This window comes from Oculina patagonica, chromosome 8 (genome assembly GCF_052425735.1).
Source record: "Oculina patagonica isolate OP01 chromosome 8, crgOcupat, whole genome shotgun sequence".
Taxonomy (NCBI): Eukaryota; Metazoa; Cnidaria; class Anthozoa; order Scleractinia; family Oculinidae; genus Oculina; species Oculina patagonica.
Genome location: NC_135765.1, coordinates 18,015,249 through 18,042,030, shown reverse-complemented (window position 1 = coordinate 18,042,030; position 26,782 = coordinate 18,015,249). Strand labels below are relative to the sequence as shown.

Here is a 26,782-nt window from a genome sequence, read left to right as displayed (position 1 = left end):
TTGCACTGTAAAGAAAAAATTGGTCAAAATTCGAATGACTTAAATACAAAAACCGAGGTAAAGTTTTTTATTTTTTAAAACAAAATAAATATTTGGTCGCATTGTGTAAATAAACGCGAGTCGCCGTCGAAATATTTTTTCTCAAAGACGTCTTGCTTTTTAAGCAAGACGAAAACACAAGTGCTTAACTGAACTGAAAACGAAGATTTATTTTCACAAAAAGCTTACAAATGTCTTAACTGGAAAATTATTTCGTCCTGTTCAAGTGTTGAATAATCGTGACTTGAGAAAGAACTTTTAATTATGCGTGGGAACACGTGTCGCTGATTGGCTGTTTTTAATTGAAACTAATCGTGCGTGTCCGTACGGAGTCCGTTCTTGCAGCTGATCATTGTTTTCTACATTACAGCGAACGATTATCGATCCCGAACCATTCCCTTGGGATTGCTAACAGCTTTTTTCATATAACAAAGAGTCTAATGCGCATGCGCAAAGCGCACGCAAGCATTAGACTCAACAAGCAGCTATTTCAAAAAGAAATAGTGTTTCGTTTCCAGATTGCGGAAGGGTGAGAATAGCGTAATATTTAAGGAGAGGTGGGTTTGGGGTTTACTTTAATTTGGAGAAGGTCCTAGGGTATGTTGAATTTGCCGAATTTATGCACGAGTGAAGAATGAAAAGAAGAACTTCAAATTCAGTAGTGTATATAGTAACATAAATTCCATTTAACACCTACTGTCCATTTTATGTAAAGGAGACATAAACTACGTCCTGCTGTAGTTTGGCTTTCAAAAGTTCAAGTAACACATAAATATTTCTCTTTATAGAAATAGCATGTGTCTTTCTTTCCAAATTAAGTTAAGTGAAGGGAGCTTTTTAGCTGCCTTTATCGTTTTTACTCATCCAGTGAAAATTAAAATGATTTGATTTTTTTTATTTTTGCAGAACACTTTTTTGCTTAAAAATGGCACCTGATAGCATAACTTTGAATGTTACATGAATGGAAAAATAACTTACAGAAAATATTTAAATATATTCCTATCAATGTGGGGAAACATCAAACCACAAGAGTAAAATGCAAGATCAGAGTAATGCATTTAATTTAAATGGTTTATTTTTTGAAAAAAACATCCTAAAATAAATCAGTTCCATAAATAAAGTGTTTTGTGACTACTGATCATGATCTCTGATAAAATGCAAAACAACGCTTTAATCGTAGATGAAATTATTACCTTTTGACAAAAAGCTTGAGGTATATACTTCTCTGAGTTGATCACATGCTCAAATCAAATAAATGCGAAATTCAAGACAAACCAAAACCCTGGTCGACAGGAACAGAGATAAGCACACTGTTCGAAGCCATTTCTTCAAAATCAAATGCGTGTTGTCACTTTACAAAGACACGTAAACAACCAGGGCAAATTAATGTAAAAAGCTACCATACACAGATTTTTAACCGGGATTTTTAATTAAGCAAAATTCAAGTTTAAAGAAAGTTCATCTTATGTTATATGTTATATATAGTCATACCAGGATTGTATTTTGCTCGATCTACACTGCACGCTCTCCCGGCAAATATAAAATTATCTCCACAGAATAAGAGAATAAGACACAGCCAAGTTGCTTCTGTTGTCAGTGTAACAGCCTTGCATTGGTAACACTGATAACAACGATTTGCATTTTTGGCGATACTGTGGAGTTTCGATCAGACCGCGATGGCTTTGAATAATCCAAATAATGTTTATATTATTAATCTCAGAAATCTGCTCCAGCAGTTGTAACGGTAGTTAATGTTGAGCGTTACATCAACTAAGGAGACGAATTTAGTTCGATACGGCAGTTGCATACATGTACCTTGCTATACGATGCTGTCCATACAAAATTTAAACTTTGGACAGAACTTGACTGTCTTCTTATTCGTTCTCAACTTTCCGTGCAGACTCGAATGTTTTTGCGACGCACGTGACACTGATCACGCAATTCCGGGTACATCCACGCGAGAACCCACGCAATTTTGCGTGTATTCGCGCTGTTTGTGACGTCGAAGATGCCGTGAATTTTCCTGTACAAATAGAATAGGGCAATCTCCCACATTTATACATTCCTCTGTTACATGAAGTTAAATTAACTATGTAACTCACCTGCATGCAAATATGCACTTCTCTTTGTAGCGCACTTAAGCTCTACCGTGCGAGCAAACACGAGATACGCCAAGTCATCCCGCTTTTCTTTGCGCTTGCAAACACTGGTTGGTGGAAATTTACTTCCGTTTCAGAACTACGAGAGCTTTCTCTAGTTTTCTTACAATACATCGCTTTAATCAAACTTAAAACCATCGCAGTCCTTAGATATTTCTGTTTGCAACAAATTTCAAGTGATATTTTTGGTCATGCTGAGGAATATATTTCCGATATTTGAAGAACATGTTTTTTACGAAATTAATTGCCATCGGTCATACGTATTTACTTTGTGGTCACGACCGTTCTTGTGATTGGATAGCAGCCCCCCGTGCGAGCAAACACGACAAGTCATCCCGTTTTTGTTTGCGCTTGCAAACACTGATTGGTGGAAATTTACTTCCGTTTCAGAAAATCGCTAGAATGTTTACTTAACAATTAAACGCTACGAGAGCATTCTCTAGTTTTCTTACAATACATCGCTTTAATCAAACTTAAAACCATTGCAGTCGTCAGATATTTCTTTTTGCAACGAATCTCAATATTGTTTGATCATGCTGAGGAATATCTTTCCGATATTTGAAGAACATGTTTTTACGAAATTAATTGCCTTCGGTCAAACGTATTTACTTTGTGGTTGCGAGCGTTCTCCTGATTGGATAGTAGCCCCCACTGTGTAAATAGTTTACATCGAAGCCAAAATAATACCGTATCGTTTCTGAGGAAACGAAACAAAAATGAAAAAAAAAAATTATTAGTATAGTAACAAACAAGTTAGTCAAAATCTGCGGCGGTAGGACCGAAAAATTGAAATGAAGGCAAACAACTCCTCATCCCGGGCTCATGCTGTCAAGACACGTGCAGAGAATTCGAAGGGGACTAATGGGGTGAAATTTGGGAGGATAAAGACAGAAGTCAGTATTACAGTTCCGCTAACACTGAGTACATTGACTGGCTGGTCAACATTTTCGCATATGTCAAAATGTACACGTACGGGTACTCTGTGTCACAGCCTGATACACTCCACTGAGGAAACACTCCCGTTTATTCAATTCTTAGAAGGAAGAACGGAAAATGGCCCACATCGATTTTTAAAAGAAGATTACTTTAGTCAGAATGGCGGTAGTCTGCGTACAGCCCCTTCTTTTTTCCTCAGGAGATAGGAGACGGCTGCACGCAGGCTAGAATGGCTGTTATTTAGAATGGTAATGGCAAACTGTAGCTTGCTTTATCCAGCTTCAACTTTCACACCCAGCATGCCCATTGTATGTTTTTCATTAATGATCGACTCAGTTTTGTTGAAGAATAAAAGTCTATTTCTCGTCATTGACAATAGCTGTCCATAGCTATAGACGTATTGGTCCATTCTTAACATATTTATCGAATTTGAATGTTATTTGGGAGTTCAGAAGAAATTGTGAAGCTAGAGTTCTTGGCTTCCTTCTGGAATGAAAACCGCAATGAACTCATTCCGGAATGACTTGACTGACTTGACTCGGTAAAAATTTATCCAAGCTTAGCGTGCGGCCAAACAGTTCAAACTTCCAAGAGCACAAGAGAAGCATAAAGAAGCCTTTCACTCACTCCTGTGGGACTCAAAAGACAAAGTGCATGGCAGCCATTTTGGTGTACCTTACTTAATGACAAAAAAGTGAATAAAAATTCTTTGAATTTATGAATATATGAATTCATATATATTATATACAAGGATCTTCTCTTCATTTAATAATTCTTTTGTTAAAGTAAACCAATATGATGGCGGCTATGACCTCAATTCAAGTATAAAATACCAATTTGGCTGTCAGAGGAATTTTTTGAATCTAATTATTTCCAAATTGGACAAGCATGTAGTCCGGTTACATATTAATTATATAGCTTGTAGTCAGTCAATGTCCAGAACGGAAAAAGCAATCAACAATAGTAGGCATATAAACACAGCACATGCAACTCACTCAAAGCATTGTCATCAATCAATGAAAGCCGTAAACAAAGTGTTCGAAGAGCGTAACAACTTCTTGAATCTGACAAATTCCTTTCCACAATCTCGTTCGTACTTCATCGCCGTCTTTTCTTTTCGAATTTCAGCAAAAAAAAAACGACAAAGAATTGCATCTAGCTCATGGCTATGAATATCTGACAGATTTCTTGCTTCGCTTCGCTGCACTTCACCCAAGTTTTGTATATTTGAGGCGTTTTGCTCTTGGTTTTGCTTCTTAGTGTAGCTAGCTCTGATCTTCTGAAAACGTAGAAAATTTCTCTTTGTTGTTACTATTGCTGAAAAGCTCAAAAAGAATGGAAAAACGTAGCAAACTTCCCTCATTGTCGACTAACAATGCGACAAGTTTACAGGGCTGACGTGTCGACGCTATGCTTTGTGCTAATTGGCTAATATCCGTCACATGTTGTTTTTTCTTCGATTTGATTGGCTGAGACAAAACTGTCCAATTTTTCTTAAATTGGACAGTTTGTGCATTTTACCTGAAAGTCCTAATTGAAACTTTCCAAATTTGTATACGTAATTGGACTACATGCTGTCCAATTTGGAAATAATTGGATGAAAAAAATTCCGAGGGCAGCCAAAATTGGACGAGGCCGTAGGCCGAGTCCAATTTGGCTGTCAGAGGAATTTTTTGAATCTAATTATTTCCAAATTGTTCAAGCATGTAGTCCGGTTACATATTAATTATATAGCTTGTAGTCAGTCAATCCAGCGTAAACAATAAACTTATGTCCAGAACGGGAAAAGCATTCAACAATAGTAGGCATAACACAGTACATGCAACTCACTCAAAGCATTGTATTCACAAATAAAACTTAAACAAAACAGTGCAATTTTATTCACCTGAGTTTGCGAAGCTTGCTACAAAGTGAGTGAAAACACTGCATCAATCAATGAAAGTCGTAAACAAAGTGTCCGAAGAGCTTTACAACTTCTTAAATCTGACATACTCCTTTCCACTATCTCGTTCGTACTTCATCGCCGTCTTTTCTTTTCGAATTTCGGCAAAAACGATAAAGAATTACATTTCTGACAGATTTCTTGCTTCGCCTCGCTGCACTTACGTTCACCCAAGTTTTGTACTAATTGGAGGTGATTTGCTCTTGGTTTTGCTTCTTAGTGTAGCTCGCTCCTCTTCTGACAACGTAGAAAATTTCTCTTTGTTGTTTCTATTGCTGAAAAGCTCAAAAGGAATGGAAAAACGTAGCAAACATGCCTTATAAAATTCCGCCATTGTCGACTATTAACAAATGCGACAAGTCAGGGCTGACGCTATGCTTTGTGCTAATTGGCTAATATCCGTCACATGTTGTTTTTTCTTTGATTTGATTGGCTGAGACAAAACCGTCCAATTTTTCTTAAATTGGACAGTTTGTGCATTTTATCTGAAAGTCCTAATTGAAACTATCCAAATTTAATCCCAAATTGGACAGTTCTCAGAAATTAAGGAAAAATAGCTGCGCTGACAATATAGGATTTACTGACAGCTATATAATTAAATCCCAAATTGGACAGTTCTCAGAAATTAAGGAAAAATAGCTGCGCTGACAATATAGGATTTACTGACAGCTATATGATTAAAGTATAAAATACCAACAATTCGAATTGCTCGACATGAAATTTTCGTTCTGGAATGACATTTCATTCTGGTATCATGTAAAGACAGAATGAATTTCGTTCCGAGATGAAATCTCATGAAACTGCATACGGAGGCCACAGTTTGAATTCAGAGCGAAAAACCGTAATAGCATTTTCTGTATGCATGCGCCATCTTGTTTTGATCTCGCGCAAAACATGCGCTAGACTTGCTCCAAGTCGCTCGTTTCGTGTCGATAGAGTTTTTTTTTTTTTTTTATTGCAAGACACAAAAAAAGAAGAAGTTACATTACATTGCATTACATTACACTACTTACACAAAAGCGCTATTTACAATACAACATGATACATTAATTACTCTAATTACAATACTCTACTTACAATATAGTATTTAAACTTATTACCCTAATGCTTACATTTACACTTTTCAGTTTACACCACACAGTGACACATATAGACAATGCAAAAACCCAATTAAATTCTCTTACAAAAATTAACGAAAACAACTTAATAGTGTGTCAAATATTTAAGCTTAATAAAACCAACGGACATTCCATTTCTTTCCTTGAATTAAAGTTAATTTAAGATTACAACAGAAGTTCCCATCTTGTGTTAAAATCGCGAAGCTTTCGGTTCCTTATTGCAATTATCTTTTCGACCTCTTGCTTAACTTCGACTTTGTGCAGGAACAATCGTGTTCGTGTCGATAGAGTTACTTGAGTAAGCTCGCTTTGAAATCGCGCGCGAGTGACCGCGCGAAATTCATTTGTCCGTGCGCCATTTTGTTTTTCATGCCCACGCGCGCCCTCTTGTTTCCGTATCCAGTGGTCTCCTGCGAATCAAACCAGCGACTTGGAGCAAGTCTAAACATACGCCACCTTGTTTTGATCTAGCGCGAAACATGCGCCATCTTTTTCTTATCTCGCGCGAAAGATGCGCCACCTTGTTGTGTTCTAGCGCGGAAGGTTGTTGTTTCTGAAACTTGACGTCACCATGGCAACGGCATTTTGACAGGCATATTTTCCCATATTTGAAAAATGAAAATGAACTTTAATGCAATTATTTTCACCTCTTTTAAGTTTTTAAGTACAGTTTTATTGATTTTGAGTAGTTTGCAGTAATTTTGGGTGGTTTTCTGGCGTTTTGGAAAAATTTTGAAATCCAAGATGGCGGATCCAAGATGGCGGCTGCTTTGACATCATAATGCAATTTTTACGTGATGTGACGTCATCATCCTTCGTGACGTATACCAAAAGATAGATTTTTGGACATACTATACATCCTCTAAGTTTCATTGTGATTGCTTAAATATTCTGGAAGTTACATAGGGGGCGGGGGGGCTTCGCGTTCTCCTGCTGCGATGGAAAATCCCGCTTATTTTGGCTGGAATATAAAGAAACACCAGCTTTCCGGAAATGCGATTCGAAAAATGTGGACTACATGCTGAAGTTGTCCTCCTTAAAAGGTTGAAACGAAAAGTCGCAAAAGTTCCTACCGTTTCTTTTAGAAGTTTCGGCTTTGTCGGTATTATCACTTGAATTCTTGCCATAAAAAAATTTACGGCATCAAAATTTAACATTTCGACCTTTACACATGCCATAAAATCCTTTGCACACATGATTGCATTGTACAGACGGGTATATGTCCTCCACATTGACTTCAAAATATTGCTGATGCCCACTTTCTTAATTTAAGACGTAACGTGACTTAGTTAAGATGACACCATCTTACCGATCTTGAAATCATCTTAAAATTTATTTAAGACGAAAGACCTTCTTAATATACTGGAACCTTCTTAGTTAAGATGTTCTTTCTCTTGAAATGAGAAAGTTAAGAGTCTACAATCTTAGATGAGAGGACACAATCTTATTATAAAACGGACCAGTCTTATCTTAAGACGCATTCAAAAACTTATATTAAGATGGATTTGAATCTTACAAATACATAAGACTTTACTTGTCTTAAGTTAAGATGTATTGTCTTAAACTAAGATCACTTCAGTCTTCTTTGTAGATGGTAGTTATCTTATGTAAGATGCTAATCATCTTAGTTTAAGATTTTGGTTTTTACGGAGTCAGTAACAATTTCATCTATCCTAATTTATACTTGCCCTATAAATAAAATAAATGAAATTCTCCGAAATAGAAAGAAAAACTGCCTTGGAAAAACGGAAAAAGCTGATACACGTATCTCATTGGATTCCAGGCTTCCGGAGCCTGCCCGTGAGAGACTAGGTTCAATAAGAACGTTTCCTGTCGCTTGGCGTCCCTATGCAGATGATATCATTCATCAAATATAACGAACATTCCTTGTTGTTGAATGTTCCTTGAATTTGACATCAAAAGGAAGACGTAGACCTATTTCGCTTTTAAGTTTCTTCAATGAAAATGGATGTTTTTCGCGTGTATACACGGTTGGTGTTAGTTACCCTTGTGGTTTCTGGAGCATTTCAACTGTCTGGTAAGATTGGAGATCGTATCACCGTGTTTTCGAATACTTCGGGCAACTGCTGGTTTATTTTAGACACTGTCGTTTAATTTAGACACACGTAAACCCATCTGTTGCTCTTAATTCCGTTAACTTAAGTTGTGTTATTTCAGAATCGTTCAGTTGGAAAGAAAGACCTCCAAACCCCACAGTTGTGGTGGAAGGAGTCAACAGCAGTCGAGTCCCCCTCATATGGGACTTCATTCCTACGAGTAGTTACATTGTCAGCATTTCCAGACAGAAACTTGATGGCACACAACAAGTCCAAATTGCATCGCGAACTGGTACACTGTCTAGTACGTCCCCGTTTGACTTAACGGACCAATCCTTCAGCACGAAGTACGAAGCAAATCTTTATGCAACGCTGGTGTTAAAAAACGTCAAACAAAATGAGGAATTTGTATACAGACTCACGGTACTGACCGACCGGGGTGTTCAAAAATTGAGAGACGATGTAACCATTGACGTGGTTGGTGAGTTAGGCTTTTTGGTGCATTTTCTTGATTATCAGGGCTTTTAATATTTTGTTTTAATACTGCGATATAGCAACATTGTATTTATAAAGCTCATCAGACTTTAAGCTAAATTAGTTTATGACACAACGTTGTAAACTTTAGGTTTCATGTGTTGAGTTATCACGAACACTGTTTTAATTTTCTTTTTGTTTTAATTCTGGTCTCTTGTGACATGTTCGGTTCCGCCGATAAAGCTATCGATGTGCACTTTCTTCGTTGTAGTGATACGTTAGTCAGTTACATCTAACACTCCCTGTATGTACATGTGGTCAATTCGAATTCACTTGCTTATTTTAAGATAAACTTATCTTGTAAACCTTTAAACATTAAAATTTACCCATTGAACGTGCAGTGGAACTTTCGATAGACAATGAATGCAAGTTTCGAGCGAGTGTTGTTGAATGTTCCTTCGTTTTCCGATTGTTAGTTCATCTTGATTTCTACCGCGATAAGCATGCAAATTTTAGCTAATATTCGAAGAATTCGCTTCTTCGATCGTGGGGTGTTATTGAATGAAATTTTTGTGATCATGTAGCGTTGAAGTTGTCTACCACCAAAAATCATTTTGTTTTGTATCGACCAAGAAAAAAATATTTGTTCGATACAACTGTGCTCTGTGAAACCAATTTACGCGAACGATATTGTCCTTTGCTGCGTCGTTTTGTCGTTCACGCTATTGATGCTTCACGTAAACTTGAGTTTTATTGGGCTGGGCGCTGATGTTGCCTTATTCAGATACTATCGATGGCAAATAGTTTATAAAGTATAACTTTTTAAAGTCTTGGTAATGCGTTTTCTTCTAAAATTCTCAGTTTCGAAGCAAGGATGAGTCATAGCGTGATTTGCATAAATTTTTACTCCCACAAAGATCGGTATTGTGTCATATTTGTATTGAATATGTGAAAGTCAAAATGGCTCATTTACAGGTCACAACATTTGTATCGGCGAATTTCTGCCTAATTCTTCAAACTTCTTGTATTTTGAACACATTTTCTACGGCCATTTCTGTAATTGAACGATCTCTCTCGACAACTATTAAGCTTAATCTTACATTTTTCGGTACATAACAGATGGTTGCGTAAACGGTTTGGAATAATTTGAATCTTCTTTGTTTAAAACTAATACATAATAATGAGGCTTAAGATTATTCCGTAGTTTTGTAATTAAATCCAGTGCGGCTCTCCTGAGACCACTTCATATTTCGTAATGGTTACATCTATAGGTTTATTTTTAAAAGGGAATATGTTATGGTATAAACATAATTCAGAGTTTAGGTGGATCATCAGCTTTGATCGAATTAAAGGATTAAATTTGCAACACCAGTAATAACACAGATCTGGGGGTTAGATAATATCACAAAGTTAAATTTTACTCAATGATCACTTTGAAATTCAGTGTAGAGCACACTTTTATTTTCTGACAAACTACAGTATGTGTTGCTAACACACATCCTAACATATACAGGTATAATTTGCACACCCCTTGTATATATGCCTTCTCTAAGGGAACTTGGGGTGCTTTCCACTTTCAAAGTGCAACCGTTTGAACCAACAGGAAATGACTGTTGTAAAATGGAACTACATTTTCTGATTCCCAGCCAACCAAGTGGAACGGTTCTTTCCATTTTGCAATCTTTTCCCAGTTCCACGCATCTGTGAGAAGCTACTGAATGAAAGCAAGACAACTGAACAGATTGTTAAAATGGAACAGTAATTTCTTAATTTCATCGGCAGCACAAATTACCGCTCACAGACAATTCTCAGGTCTAAACCCTCAATAAACATTCTCATATTAATTTTTCACTCTAAGGTTAAGTTGCAATGGTTTTTCAGTTGTTACCCATAAACTAAGATGATTTGAAGACTACTAGCTAGATTTGTGGTACAATTCTCACCTCATCAAGAATGCAGCGCTGAAAAATTTGACAAAACTTTTGTTGATTGCATCAGCTGATAAAATTAGCCAATCAGCACGTGAGAATTCGCTCAGTTATTGTAAAAATTAATTTCATAAATTATCGCATTCACATTATTTTATAGCTGTGTGTGTTTCTTTTTATTAGTGCCTCCAAAAATAACTGTCGTCCCAAAACGAGATCCTCGACTTAACACTGGACAAAACTTTACACTGAGTTGTAATGCATCTGGTGACCCAACTCCAAACATCACCTGGACAAAAGATGGCCTCCCAGTGAACCAGTTTAATGCCTCTGGTCCCGTGCTTCATTTTGTTAAAGTACAGAGGACGGATGCAGGATCATACAGATGTACAGCTAGCAATGGATATGGCAATGATGTTACTAGGGTTAGCATTGTCGGCATAAGATGTAAGTACATGTATCATGTAAAAATAGTTTCTCTGCTTATTAGGGATTTAAGTACTATTTCAAAAACGAGTGCGAGGGTTTTATCAGGTTTCCAAACGCGAGAAAACTATTGAAACCAGGAGGCCGCAGGCCGAGTGGTTTTATTGTTTTCGAGCGTTTGGAAACCTGGTGAAACCCGAAACACGAGTTTTTGAAATTACTTCTCCAACAAAGAAAATTAGATAATTTTTCTATGTAATTAGCAGTGCCTATTCGGACAGGTTTGTTTTCGTTTGTTATATTTTTACAATGGAACTTGATCATGTCACATACTTGCTAGGTTATCCAATTGTTGGCTTTGTCAAGGCTATCTGACACCCACTTGTCAGATTTTCACAACTTTTTGTAATAATTATTGATTGTATATCTCCTGCTTCATTGGTTGTTTGATCGAAACGAACGCTCTGCTTAGTACTTTGCTTCGCCGTGGCGAATAGATTTAGACAAGAAGAGTTTTGCACAGAAAGGGCCCGGTTCCAAAGTGTAGCCTCTGCAAAAACAAATGGGCGGCTTCATTTTTTGGAACGGCATAGAGTGGTGGACGTTGAAAGTGGTAACGTTGGAACCACGTGGCTTCTTCAAAGAAAGTAAACTTAAAGTAGAGATAGCATCGAACGAGAAAGCAGTCAATTCTCAGTAAGCCCTTTTTATTTTGTGGACTTGAATAACTGTTCGATTCACTAACAAATAAGAAATGTGAGTAAGTTTCGAAATGAAATGTTTGACGGTGAAATTTATTGTCTGCATCGGAAAAGCGATTTTTTAAACGTTGTTGTTGTGTTGCTTTATGAATATATGCAGATTAAGAAACATTTTACACACGGGTTTAAAATCGTTTCCAAACACGTGTGGTTTTCAACTCGTTTTTCATTGGGTTTCTAAACTCATCCACCTGACCAGAATGGGGCGTTCTGGTAGGCTTATAACAATATGAATAATTAATGAGTTTGAGAAAGATGATTTCCAGTCCGTACTGCGCAGACTCAGGGTTTGTTTTCATTTTTGTTTTGAATTCGTTGAAACGTTACACTTCGGTGATAGCGTACATGAAGTTTTTTAGTTCGCCATTACGGATCGTTTTGTTCAAGAATTCACGATGAGCTAAAACGTCCGTTTGAAATACCGTCGAGCTTCTTTTACTCGTTATTATTGTTTTGCAAGGATATCTGACGTTAATAATGAAGAAAAGGGTAAGTTTTGTCCTGGAATTTTTATTTTTGCTACTTAAACATTCTTCTGTTTGTGAGACTCACAAACATTGCAGGCGGAGATTGCGCAGTACGGACTGGAAATCATCCTGTAACCGCTTTTACAGATTTTTTTAGAGGGAAATCCACACAAAAAGAGCTGAATAGAACTAAATGGCAAATAAACAAAGAATTAATGTTTTCTGAACATTGCAAACTTTAAATGCAAGACAATTTACAGGAAAAGCTTGTGTCCAACTGAACGTTTTTGCAAAAATGCCGTGAAGTTTTACCATGCAGACTTGAATTGGTCTTCCTTCCAGCAACCTGTGAATATCTCAATGTTGGAAGTAAATGTTTCATAATGAATTTTTCACAGGCTTAAGTAGATGCTGATATAAATTTTCTTAATCAAACTGTCAGAAGGAAACATTGAAAGATATATTCTCACATATTCTCGCTTTTTATGTAAATCACATTTAATTTTATGCAAATGTGTGGTTCTAGAAAATATCCATACCCCCACCACAGAGGGAATTTCACGTAAGACCACCCACCTCTCCGGAATTTCTGTTTTTGTTAAGAAAATAACCCACCCCTCCGGAATTTCCAAAAGTATATTGCGTACTCCCCAGCCCCCTGGAAAAAAGATAAATTGTACAATGTTCTAAATTTTAGGCCACCTCTCTTGTAAACAGTTATAGTGTATAACCGATCGATCGGAAGATATCTTAAAATAATACATACATGTACTGTTGAAGACAAAATACAGAAATTTCCTCAAAAATAAACAGACAAAATATCTGGTAGTCACTTGTCAAAATAATTACCTTGATGTATAACCATCCATCCCTTTTCATTCCAAATGCTTTTGAAAACCGCTAAATCAGAACACGGATTTGAAAAGTGTTGATATAAACATTCACCATAGACGTGATCACAAAATCGCTAATGCTCGCTGAGAAAGCAAAATTTAACAGGAAATTTACAAACAAATAGCCAGAAATAACAAGAACAAGTTAATGCCCTCAAGTTTCTGACATCATTACACTATTTTCATCGCTAATAAACCGGAAACTTTTCACAAACAAGGACAATTTTCCTTCGATCGAACGTGAAACAAGCAACGCTTGTCACCAGTGCATTTCGGTCAAACCACGTGACAAGTTTCGGGAGACTGGTAACAAGTAATGGCGGCCGCATCCACACGAACGAACATGGAGGATTTCAGTGTGCTTTCAAGAGAAAGAAAACCTGTTTTAAATGTAAAACGATTGTGAATCAATAACCCAAGGTGCTATTTTTGCTATGTAAAACATTTGTAGAGTAGGTAAGAAACTTGACCATCTGGAAACGTAATTTCACTGGCAACCCCCCTCCTCTTCGGATTTTCCTGGACCCTTGACCCCCCACCCCTCTGGAATTTCAGTGCTCGAAATTAGCGGTTGTCCGGTCGTCCGAGACGACTAAAAGTGCGCTCGGGCAACCAGGTTTTAAGAAAATTTAAGGCCGGACAACCCAAGAACTTACATTACCGTGATCACGCAACAGAATAAACCAAAGAAGTTATAATTTTAAAACACTAAATTAGCTCTCTTCTAATCGATGGAATATACCACAATTCTTAAAAAAATGGAAATCAAAGGTTGAAACAGTAAATTGGACGTTTGTCGAGTTCAATTAAGCCCGGATAAGCTTGCCCTTTTGTCTTCTATAAAACACTTACATCAAAATACTTTGGTGCACGCGTGTTGAAAGTGACTAGTAATTAATTACGCAAGCAGATTTGTATGACTTCGAAATTGACATTTTAATTTTTATAGCTTTAACGACATCCATAATTATAATACTCGTGGAAGAAATGACATTTGTAGGCCCAAGTCATGTCGCTCCTGGGGCCAGAACTGATTTATTAGTTTTTTTAATTTCTTATTTTCATATTTTAAAATTTAACTTTTTACATCTTCTATTTTTAACTTTCACTTTTTAACCATTTTTATCATATTTGTTATTTATTTTATGCAGGGCCCCACTGAAAACCACCTTTTTGTGACGTGGGCTACCTGCTAAAATATCTTTATTATTATTATTATTATACAACATTTTGGCGCATTTCTTGCCTTCATCTTGAGTGAAATTCAATTCTTAGCATAGTTTAATTCAAGTTTCTTTTATATTTCAATCTATAGTTCAGAATTTTTGGCTTTTTCAAGCGAACAGATTTGTGACCCATGCATGTGTAATCTGAGCTTGTAAAAGTACGAAGAAGTATTTTTATTAGGTTGTCCTGCATTTGCCATAAGGACAACCTGGATTTTTTTCTAATTTCGAGCACCTAATTTCCAATTCCCTCCGTGGTGGGGGTATGGATATTTTCTGGAACCACACAATTAATATATGTCTCTGTTCAAAATAAAGGTTTGGAAGGACACTTGTCCTTTAAAGTGAGAAAAATTATTTCCAGCACTGACATGCACTGTAGATTACTACTTAATTCCTACTACATGTATGGTGTCAGTTGCACTAATAAATAAATCAAAGATAGTGGCACTCTTTTCAAACAAACTCTGTTATTGCATGTTCAATTTACAATGTAATCAAGCCAATGGGAGTCATAAAGTCTCATGATTTACTACAGTCATGGATATTAAATGATAATGACCAGTGGTTGCATGTATGCAGTCATGTAATTCAGAACTTAAAAATGGGTTTCTACTGTCATTTGTGTTGGAAAAATTACCATAACAATTTTTGTTTATAAAAAATACAATATTATTGTGATGAACAGGAAAAGTTTCTACCCACATGCCCAGGGGGGATACTTGGGATTTCAAGTGACGGGGACCTGATCGAAGGATTTTTTGGTTTGAAATTTTTGATTCACGGATTTTTTTGGGTAGAAAAATTTGGCATGTATTTTTTGGGTGGCTTGATTTAAGTAGGGTTTTTGGGGGGGGGGGGGGGGGGGTATTAAAAACAATCTAAAGATTCGTTGTAGTGCTTTGGCTGCATAGTTCTGCGAATAAAGTACAAACACTGAACATGTTTCTAATGTTTTTCTTTGTGTTAAATCTTCATCTGGATCATTTCCCCTTTTTGAAAAAAATTAATGTTTCAGGGTTAGAAACTAAAATTTCGGAGCACTCGCCATCCGGACCAGAGGTATTACTTTGTACAAGTACGTCCGTCATGTAACATGCCCCAAACGGAAGCCATTTTTGTCTGTTTACAAACGCGAACACAGCTTTGTTTGAGATTTCAAAATGTTGGTAAGCTATCGGCTTGTGGACAGTGTAGATTATTTTAAAGTGGGAAGTAAAAGTTTCGCTTATTCTGAATAATATATTCTGGATATGACAATCGTACTCGCCAAACCGGGCGAGTGATCCGTGATTTGTACTCGCCCGACAGTTTTCACACTCGCCTGGGCGAGCGGGCGAGCGCTAATTTCCAACCCTGATGTTTTTTTGTGGGGGATTGATTTTGGTTAAGGGGATTTCTTGGGGTTTTGTTTAAAGAGTATTCACTCATACAGCTGGTACTGTATCTCTACAAGGACAGTCAACATGGGTCAGCCTCCATGACTAATACTTTTTTATTATAATGATTTGCTTGTGAAAGGCAGTGTAAACATGCAAACATTAAAAAAGTAAACACTGTAATTAACAACTGCATCAATGTTAAGTAGTTCATTTTTGCCTTGTGTCACATGTCTAAACATGTGACATAAGGATAAGGACTTTCTGTGTTCCTGTGTTAGAGATCTTCAAATTCCTTCTGTAAGATTACATCAGACTGTTGTAAGTTTCATGTGATTGTTAATGTGACAATTTTCCATAATGTGCGAGGTATATATAATGGCCTTATGCAACATCTTTATTATAGGAATAAATTCATCTGTTTTTACCCATCACTCGCATGCAGCCTTTGACCCATGTGAGCAAATTGTCTGGCAAGTGTGAAAAGCTGTTTTAGAAACTCTTTCAACTAATAAAATTGAAATGGCAAACACAACGGTCTTAAATAAGGGAAGTCTAAAACAGTAAATGAAGCCAAATTTGATGATCATTATGAGCTGATTAAAAACAATAACATCTAATGCATATTAATTATTTTTCCAAGAATCAATGCATAGGACACAGAGCAAAAATGTCCAGACAGTACATTGCTTATACAAAATATAAATGAAAGAGACCAAAATGTTAATTTTGATTAAATGAATATTAATATTAATTTAGATTCAAAAACAGAAATTTCTTATACATGTAAACTAGACTGCATTTGTCCTTGCGCACATATATTGGATGTCATGCTACACTGTATTTCTATATAGCAACTTTGTTGAGAAACAACCACGGGTAGTCAAAAAAGCATAACATCAATGAAAATAATTTAACGTTCACATTGAACGGATTGAAAACTCGCATCTAATGTGTTTTTTTTAGAATACTAGGTGAACAGCTTAAAATCACAAAAATAAATTGTAAAAGATGTACATTGTAGCATTACCACTGTGTATACAACACAGACCTGTCAGGTAATGCAAGACTGACTTGCATTTCCTAGAGCACCTAAAAAATATGCTTCTGTTTACTTGTGCAATAGGGCCTTTTGATTAAGTTTAATCATAAAAATGTGTATGCAGTACATAGTACACAGTTGTACAGCTGTACATTCATGTTCCTGTATGCATCTATGTAAATGTACATGTACCGGTATGTTTGTTATTTTTTTAATAGGTTCCGATTGTCAAACTAAGAGAGTTGGAATAAAAATACGAAGTGAAGATTGGGATCCAGACTATTCAAGGGAGGCCTCATCTGATTACAACACCTTGGAATCAAAATTGTTATCAGCAGTAAGTTAATCTAAAATTAATGTACCCAAAAGATGTAGTCACTGGCTACCATACATATATATGTAGCACTGCAGGTCAAATTAAGCCCACTTGGCGATGCCATATACATACATGTACATGTACAATGTATTATTTTAAATAGTGAACATAAAGTGCTACTGTGATAAAATTTTTTGTTCTTCCTTTAGACATTGACTTACCTAGATTCATTTAAAAGGTTGATTTCTCCCAAATTGATAGAATTCAGAGCAATATAAGCTTACTGAACCTGTGAAAAGCTGGCTGAAAAACCTTCAAAAACCCATCTGCCATTACACAGTTCACAATTTACTCAAGCCCATGCTAAATCTGAAAAGCGGTCTTACGTGTGAGTTAATGGCTGGTGATGTCATATGTGCACATTTCTGCGATCAACAACAGAGGAGCAAGTCACTGAAATGCATGTAGGGATCTCGAATTTGGAGTTATCTGTGCCATAAAAATAGACTTTCTGTTTCAGCGTGTAGCGATCTAAAGGACAACGTTGGCAAATACTTGCGCGTGCTATGATTCCTACTAAACGTCCAGCATAACTTCACGAGGATCGAATCAACTTCTCAACCATGTTCTCTGGCTGCCAAATCGGGGAAGTTCACCTTTGGTTCAACAAACAACCACGCCAACAAACACAGTGAAATTTTGACTATGCAGTTTGTAAATAATATCCAGTATCTAGCAATTCCTTCACAAGCTTGTTAAATGGTTTTAAAGGATCCTTTCCAGCCTCTGCCATTTTCTCTGCCATCTAAATTCCGACAGTTTACATGTTGAAAAGAAATCCTTGTCTATCCTTGTGCGTTTGCTTTACTGAGGTCTTAAACTGACACAAAATTTATGCTTTTTTAAAATTATTGATCAGTGCTTGGTTTTGACTAGTTATTGTATCATTGTTATGTTTGTTTAGAGTGAAATTTATCAGTTGAACTTAACCTATCCTAGTAACAAAATTGCTCACAGACTACGAAAAGAGGAAGTTATTTGAATGAACATATCTAACTGCAGTGAAGAAATGGACCCAGGCTTGTAGAAATGCAAGATGGCGGCTAAAGATCAGGCACATTATTCAGCCATTATTTATAATATAGTTCTAATGCATTGCGTAACTTAAAAAAGAAACCAATGTTAGTAATAGAACGGTTACTTGCAATAAAGCACAAAATAGATCATTTGAAGGAACTTTGGGGAAGTATTTATATGTTGTAGTTCAATTTTACCCTTGGTATAATCTGGTATTTCCTTAAGCTTTAGTTTCATATTTTATATTTATTACCATACACCAGAACCAAAAAAATACCAAATTGTACCAAGGGTACATAATTGAACCACCACATAATTTTACACTCTGAGTTACATTTTTGTACTTTTACATGTAACAATTACTTTCTTGTAGTTTTGTGTCTCATATACATTTAAGAACATTCTGGAATATCAAAATGTACATTAATTTTGTTAGTTGGTTGCTGAACGCTCCAATCTGTTTTATTTGTCAAAAAAAATCAAACTTTCATAATTGCTGGGCCATAATTATCAATCTGAAAAGTATTGATTGGGTGATGCTGGACCTATTTATTCTTTTTGTCCTAGCCTTGTTTTACTGTATCCAGTATAGTTGTGAAATTTAATACCTCATTTGCAGGGTCTTATAAGATTAAAAACTTTCCCCTTTTTGTCTTCAGATCTTCAGTGTTTATTCCAAGAATCCTGGTAAACAACTGTATGGCGTGGATGTTGTCAATTTCAGGTAATTGCCCTGAAATGTTGTGTATTACAACTAGTCTTAACAATCTGAACTGTTGGAGAGTGTGTAATATTTTTTCTTTTAATACTTAGACTTGCATACACTGTACATACAAGTGTACAATGTATTTGAGCTCTGCTCTTTTGATTGTTATCTGTTATAATGTAGTGTACAACACATCTTATTCTAAGACAGTCAAGCTTAAATTGTATTTCTATGTATAAATACATAATATTATGTAAACAAAATTCAGAAATTTTGTGCAATTTACAAGTTTAGGGGCAAATTTAGGTAACTTTATATGAAGCCAACAAAAGTTATGTACTTCTACTCACTAATGATGTAGTAATCTTATACACAAACAAGAAAACATACAATGGCCATACAGCACATTACAATTATTCAAATGTTTATTATATGATTTTTAACTTGCAGAGAGGGCAGTGTTGATGCTATTGTAGAGCTTTTGTTTGGAAAATCAATAACTGACCCGTTAAAGCCACTGCAGGATGAAATAAACGATGGAAAACTTGGTTCATTTACTGTTGACAAATCTCTGGATCTCAATCCAAGTATGTCAGGCTCCACTTTGAAATGGCAGCCAATAAGGGACTCTCCACGGTTGGAACAAGTAGCATGCAAGCAGGTTCCCTTGTTTGGGCTTTTGTTGTGTGGCTTAGCCATGATAGTTGTTATCTCACTTGCATAAAAACCAATGTGAAACCCAAACAAAACACTCGAGACAGTAGAGCAAAATCCAAACACAAGAACCTGTTGCAGGCTATGGAACAAATTGCTGTATATTGATTGAACTATTGTCTACACAGAGACAATATTAATTTAATTTATTGAAATTGAAGGAAAAGTGTTTAAGTATTAGTATTAATCTAGAGGCTTGCAGGATACATACATTAGTTTTACATAGTGTTCTCCCATTTTCTGTACGAGTATATGCCACCAATGTTTGGCTTTTATGTCATCACATTGTTGACACTTAAATTACACAGTAAAAAAAAGCATGTGATATAGTGCTTTATGACAATGGGGATGACCAAATGATGTCATAAGATCTATACAAGGTGGAATTGCACCGTAAATTCAAACCTCCCAAATACATGTTGCTTTTATCAGGGCTCGAGACAAACTTTTTTGCTAACTAGCCAAGTGGCTAGTGACAGCTTTGATTTCACTAGCCAAAACTTATTTTCTACTAGCCACAATTTTTAAGCATAGTTCTTCTTTTAAGGGCGATAATGTTTAAACCTTGAGCCGTAAAATGTTCCTTAAATCTTCATGTTTTTTTTTTTTCGTTACAAAATTAGGCTTTGTTCTTCACTATAAAAATTGTACGTGTACATGCGTTTTTGTCAACTAGATTGTTTAAAGCTTCACATTCTATAATGTCAACAGTTTACTTAATCTTGCCTGTTGTTCTTAATGAACTCTAAAACAAAAGCTAAGTAAGCCTATTCAACTCTACCGCGTCTTACCGATTACCGCGGTATTGCCTTGCCACAAAAAACCCCGGTAAAACCGGCGATTTTTCGCGGCACGCCGCGTCTGTGCCGAGGCGAGAACGCAGTATCAATCTGCAGTTTGACCGAGGTATCACCGTGGCAAATGGGTAAGTAGTTTCGGGCGGTACTGTATAATTATTCTCTGAGAGACGATTTTAATAAAATAATGCGGTTTCTTGCCACTAATGCCTGATTTTTTCACTAGCCATTTTGGCTAGTGAAAGGCCAAAACCTACTAGCCAAAACTGCATTTCTAGTAGCCTTTGGCTAGTTGGCTACCGTTAGTCTCGAGCCCTGTTTTATAGTAAAATCCTGATTTCTCATACCCTCAATTTCTTGAAACTTCAAATAACTTGAACCAAATGCCTTTCTCTAGATTTGCTTCTCTCGAGGATGTAATGACACTTCCAAGGAAGTTGTTTTGTCTTTATTTATTACACATCAAGCAACAATTTATGGGAATGCTGGCTGTACTATTGTACAATCAAGGGCCTCGACCTGTGCCAAAGCACCAGAAACATTTCTGATAGTGCAGAGAATATAGTCTCGATCGGAATGAGGCAAAAGCCTAGGGTTTTTTCTGCTGATTTGGATTCAGTCTTTAAATTACATTCTGCCTGTGTCTGTAACAAAAACAATGTTTTAAGTATTTCTATGAAACAATTTTGTGTCTCTGTAGGCCATTTTTAGTGCAGAATGCACTTTTGTGATGGTTTGGTGGGCAGTCGTGTGATAAACCCCTAAACCCCTCAAGCGCTAAAGCACTATGGTGTAAACTTTTAATCAGCAATTAATTAATTAATATCAATTAATTAATTATTCCTTGTGGAGGGGGTGGGGGTGGGGAGCACCTGACCGTACCCCTAGGTAAAACCTGGAGCACATCTACGTTACTTTCATATGAAGATCTCAAACGTATATATTTGTTTCAGAAAACCCTTTGCTCTCCTTGTGGTACTACTCGACGTTCTAGGGCAACGTTCTTTACGCCAAACGCATGCGCAGTTTAGTCTACATTTTTTGCTGGAACTCTCATGAACATCGCTTGTATTGCGTGTTTGTGGTAGGATTCCTGCAGACTTCGTGGCGCCAAGTAAAAACCGCAAATTAATTAAATTAGATTTTGAGACTTTCACAGCGGTTTCGTAATTAGGTATGCAAAAACTTGCACCGGGATTTTCGGCGTGAACACCTGATAACCAGGAAACAAATATCCTAGCTGTACTGCGTTTTAAAAAACCTGTCGAAAAAGATGTTTTTTGATTAGATTTGTTTCTTTAGTTTTTGAGAATCGTCTTTCGTGCAGTCTAAACCGTAACTTAATTAAATTAAACAAATGTCATCGATGCCGCCGTAAAACAAACAAAAAACAAAAGTTTCATGTTATCGCATTTTCAAGGAAGACAAAAGTATTTTGTTACAAACGAACAAAAGTGTCGTGTTACGTTTGCAAAGATTAGCGTAAGGAACACCTGGGAAAGAGTACAAGTAGCCTGTGAACAGTTTTTCCGAAAGTAAAATAAAGCAAATAAACACGAACATATATAAAACATCATACTTTCAATTGTTCCATATTGCATTCTGCACTTACCAAATCATCGAGATTTTTAATAGTGTTATTCAATATTCAGTTCTACCTTCAACATATGCTAGTCCGAACGTGACAAAATATCAAGTGGGATAATGTGTTATTTTAAGATATATTTTATACATCGTCATTTTTATATTTCTGTCAAGTTGTCATTTATTTATGTCAAAAAACATTCTCCTTTATCATTGTGTTTTTTGCCATAATAAATGATGTTTTCATTAAAACAAAAAAAAACACTGTTTCATACATAACGTGATTGATCTTGATGTCTAGAACGTTTCTTACAAGACGTAAGTAATTTTTTCATGTCAAGTTGTTGCACATTTTTATATATCAAGAAAGGAGATATCGTCTCTTGATCAGCAAATATCGCGGTCAGTCAGGAGTCTGGGTATGACCAGTTGAGCACAAACAAAATGGCGACCAGTAATCGGTTCGAATATAGGTCGTTTGTTATAAGCCCCCAAGAGGTTAAGCGCCGGGTCGATTAGCCGCCAACTGAAGTCGATTAGCCCCCGAATAAAATTTGTCTACAAACTTAGTAAACTATCGAATACTACAAAGAAATCAATTCTATCTTTCGTTTTAAAGTTTCACTTCTAGTTTTCTGTTCAAAGTTTCGCTTATAGTTTTCGCTTATAGTTATCTATTTACACTCACATCAACTCGACGAAAGGTAGGCTACTTGGTTGTAAACATTCGATAAGGTTCGGCTTCGGTATTTGATTGAATACACAAAACCTCGCAATATTAAATTTTGTGAAAGCAGTTAAATTTAGTTTCGCTTCTAGTTTTTACTTTTAGATTTGTTATCTATTTACATTCTCAACTCAACTCGACAAAAAGAAGGCTACTTGTTTGTTATCATTCGATGAGGTTCGTTCTCAGTATTAATTGTCTGAATTGAATACTCAAAGCTTTGTTAACATTCGATGAAGTTCGATTTCGAAAGATACTTGCAAATTGTACGAGGGGTGATTTCAATAGTTTTGAAGACAAACAGGGGGCTAATCGCAGGGCCGTAACTAGCAAGAGGCAAGACGAGGCACTCACGCGTCGTCGAAATTTTTACCCAAACTTAAAAACAAAATATATTTTGTTGCCAAAATAATCCCCAGTTGAACAAGATTGATTTTTCTCAGAAAGAGATTCATAGCTTCTAGATTTCTAAATTTCTGGAGGGCATGCCCTTAGAACCCACTAGCAAAATCTTGCCACGTCCATGGAAAAGGTCTGGTTACGGCCCTGAATCGACTACGGGTTGGGGTCTAATCGACAAGGGCTAGACAACCTACTGTACATTCAAACCGATTATTGGCAGCCATTTTGTTCGTGCTTAACTGGTCATACCCAGACTCCTGCCTGACCGCGATATTTGCTGATCAAGAGAGTATCTTTCCTTTCTTGATATATAAAAATGTGCGACAACTTGACATGAAAAAATTACTTACGTCATGTAAGAAATGTTCTTGATGTGTAAAGATTTGCGACAACTTGACATCAAGATCAATCATGTTATGTATGAAACAGTAATAATTTGTTTTAATGAAAACACCATTTGATGTAGCAAAAACACAATGACATAAGAGAATGTTTTTTGACATAAATAAATGACAACTTGACATTAATATAAAAAGGATGATGTATAAAAATATATGTTAAAATAAAACATTATCCCACTTGATATTTTGTCACGTTCGGACTAGCATATCAACATCTCAAATTCCTCAATTCTCAATCAAAGGTTTGTTTTCCTTGGATTTTAAGAATCAGGGTTCCACTGTATTAGTAATTTTCATCACTATCTCAGAACAGTTTCTCTGAAACTTTTACTTTGACATACTTGATAATACTTTACATTGATTCTTGAACATTGCCCAGGGTCGACCATCCTTCTCTTTCTAGGCGAAAGTCACAATTTCAACTGAGTGTTATGATTTAAATTACAGTTGGATCCCGCTAATTCCAACTTGATTATTTTGAATGCGCTGTTATTCCGAACTGAAATCTATTTCCCTTGGATTAGCCCTTCAGTCATTTATGGAATATTTCAAACTCCTGCTATTTCGAACTATTTTTTGTTTCCCCTGATGGTTCGAAATAACAGGGTTCAACTGTCAGTAATGGTTTGAATGCTGATGTTTACATGGTCTTAACTATCAATCAATCAATCAATCAATCAATCAATCAAATTTATTTACCCTCAGAGCTGACGGGGCTGACTAGGCCCCTAGCAAACATGTACATGTATGCCGAGAAAATACCGGGGTAACAAATATGTATATATACCAAACAAAAAAATTAATAAAGTAATTAAGTACTAAATTCATAAAAAGAGACTATCAGTAGAAAGTTATGTGAGAGATAAGGACAATTCTAATACAGACTGGCCATGGAGTCATCTACATGTATGTTTGCTAGGAAGACCTCAATGATTTATCATTTTCTCTCTGCAGCCACTCCACCACCTGTCACCTCTACATTGTCAACGACTGCTGAGACACAAGGGACGCCTAGTACTGGTGCACGAACATCAGGTCTAACAACCAGTGAAATGTGGGGTATCATTGGAGGATGCATTGCATTTGTTCTCCTTATTGTCATTATTATCCTCATCTGCTGCATCTGCAAAAAGAAGAAGAGTGGTGGTGCTTCTAAGGGTAGGGAGATTACATTTTATTAGCAGCAAAATTACAAGATGCACTGTACATGTAAATTTGCGTTTTTTTAATAGAGTGCTGAAATGTGCTATGGTTTAAAAGCAGTCTTTACTGATACCACATCGTGCTCAATATTCAGGAGAGGAATACTGCATGTTAAAGATTTAATGCCTCGGGTGGTAGCATTTTCAGGGACACATTGCCTAGGCTTTAAACACGGACACTGCCTATATAAGGAACCTTGGACTGGGCGAGCCGTCAGTCATTTCACTCTAGACACCGACCCGTCAACATCAACCCGAAAGCAATGTGCTGTTTTAGGTGGTAGTGTCGCAAGTTACCGAGCGTAGAACGCCTGAATCTTGGGAGAGATATATATTTCTTTCAATTTTTTTTTTATATACTTAGTTCTATCCTTTTAGTTCTCAGTTCAAATGTTCACCTCGGTTTGCGCGGCACAACAACGTGAAATTATGTCTGGGCGCTTTGAAAATTAGAAACGGTTGCTTCAATTTGTTACTTTGCAAGTATAATTGTATATGTGGGCTGCTTTTCCCTTGTCGATTGAGTATTTTGCGAAAACAAACTCATTTCCCTTTGAAAATTCCAACACTCGTTTGAGGTCTATAATCGTTTGAATTCAAATAAATGGCACGAAGTAAGCCCAGAACCCAGAAAGGTCAAGAAAGCAATTTGATTCCCCTTTATTCATTCTGTTTCTGCAGGAATCTATAAACACCTTTGAACCTCAAATATTTTGAGGTAGCAAATAAATCTGAACTTCAAAGTTGTAGCGAATCTTTTTACTATATAATACTCCTATATATACTCAGGAGCAAGCAAAACTATACTGGGATAAATCAATAATATTTAGAAAGACCTTAGTTGTAAACTGTGATGCGATATGTAACAAAAATCTTCACCAGACACAATGCAGATAATTTCATTGAACACATTCAGTATGAAATCGAAATGGTTTGTATTACTGTACCTCGATCATGTATCTAAAAATCCACCTCAGTGAAACACCCTGGTGTAATTCAGGCTATAGGCAGTCGATACAAAGATTTTCCCCCTGGGTCGATACAGCATATCCGCCGATACAGCTTGGGTCGATACAGCAAACGTCAGTCACAGAGCACACATTCAACGCATAAACGTTCCACTACAAATGCATTCATTGCTTTTATTAGGTGCTGTACAGCGTCCTTAGACCAAACAAATAATGCACGAAGGTTTTCCTTAAAGACCTGAGTCCAATATTACGGTGAATCTCTCCATCGGCCAAAACGCAACCCGTCCAAAGTCAAATGATATCCCACATAAGCTTCGCATGGCGTTCAAGTATCGATCCGAGTGCTTGCAGAAGAAGGCATCTTTTGGCTTTTTCTCTGAAGAATCGGCCAAAAAAAATATCAAGAAGTAAAGCCGAATTGACAATAAACTTAAATATTAAAATAAACGAATTAGCGAAGAAGGCAGGGTGGTTCGATCCAATACAGAAGTTGCTTTTCTAAAATGGCGCAACGCCCGCCATGAAGCAAACAATCATCTTCTCAAAGGATTTTATTTGTTTGTTAACCATTAAACCACGACTTGAGCATGCTTTAATAAGAAAGACCACAAGCCATTCATTTTGAGGGCTCAAAAAGGCCCATCTCAGTTGAGAGGAGTCTGTGTGCCATTTTGAGCATCTCGCCATTGGGGGAACCGTTACGGGCGCGAAATTCAAATTTTGTAAGGCAAAATTTTAGATTTTAGCTACAAAAGAGGTATTCCTGGTGTTTTTTGGTTTCATTTTATGAAAGTGAGTATTTTAAAGTAAAATTAAAGATCAGAAGGTAGGATTTGACTTTATTTTCGGTCAAGGAATTTTCCCCTTCTTGCTCGCATAGTCCGCCATGTTTGATTAAGCCATTGAAACAAGGATTTCGTGACAAAGAGGGGGAGGAGCTATCCCTTTTATAGGCAGTGTCCTTGTTTAAATGCTAAGAGGAAACAGTTATTTTTAAGTACATGTTATAATAGCAGTTAAGGGACGGTTCAATTTTTA

The 26,782-nt window shown here is 36.4% G+C and overlaps 1 protein-coding gene across 1 annotated transcript in view; it reads left to right on the top strand.

Moving 5' to 3' along the window:
- Window positions 1–8,050: 8,050 nt before the first annotated feature.
- Window positions 8,051–26,782, top strand: part of LOC144664188 (uncharacterized) — a 24,349-nt gene continuing 5,617 nt past the window's right edge. Inside the window, exons 1-8 of the mRNA XM_078525299.1 lie at window positions 8,051–8,232; window positions 8,373–8,732; window positions 10,837–11,100; window positions 17,066–17,184; window positions 18,900–18,964; window positions 19,397–19,533; window positions 24,526–24,751; window positions 25,138–25,175. Coding sequence (XP_078381425.1) covers window positions 8,154–8,232; window positions 8,373–8,732; window positions 10,837–11,100; window positions 17,066–17,184; window positions 18,900–18,964; window positions 19,397–19,533; window positions 24,526–24,751; window positions 25,138–25,175 — 1,288 coding nt within the window. The 5' untranslated portion in view covers window positions 8,051–8,153. The remainder of the gene's footprint in view (window positions 8,233–8,372; window positions 8,733–10,836; window positions 11,101–17,065; window positions 17,185–18,899; window positions 18,965–19,396; window positions 19,534–24,525; window positions 24,752–25,137; window positions 25,176–26,782) is intronic.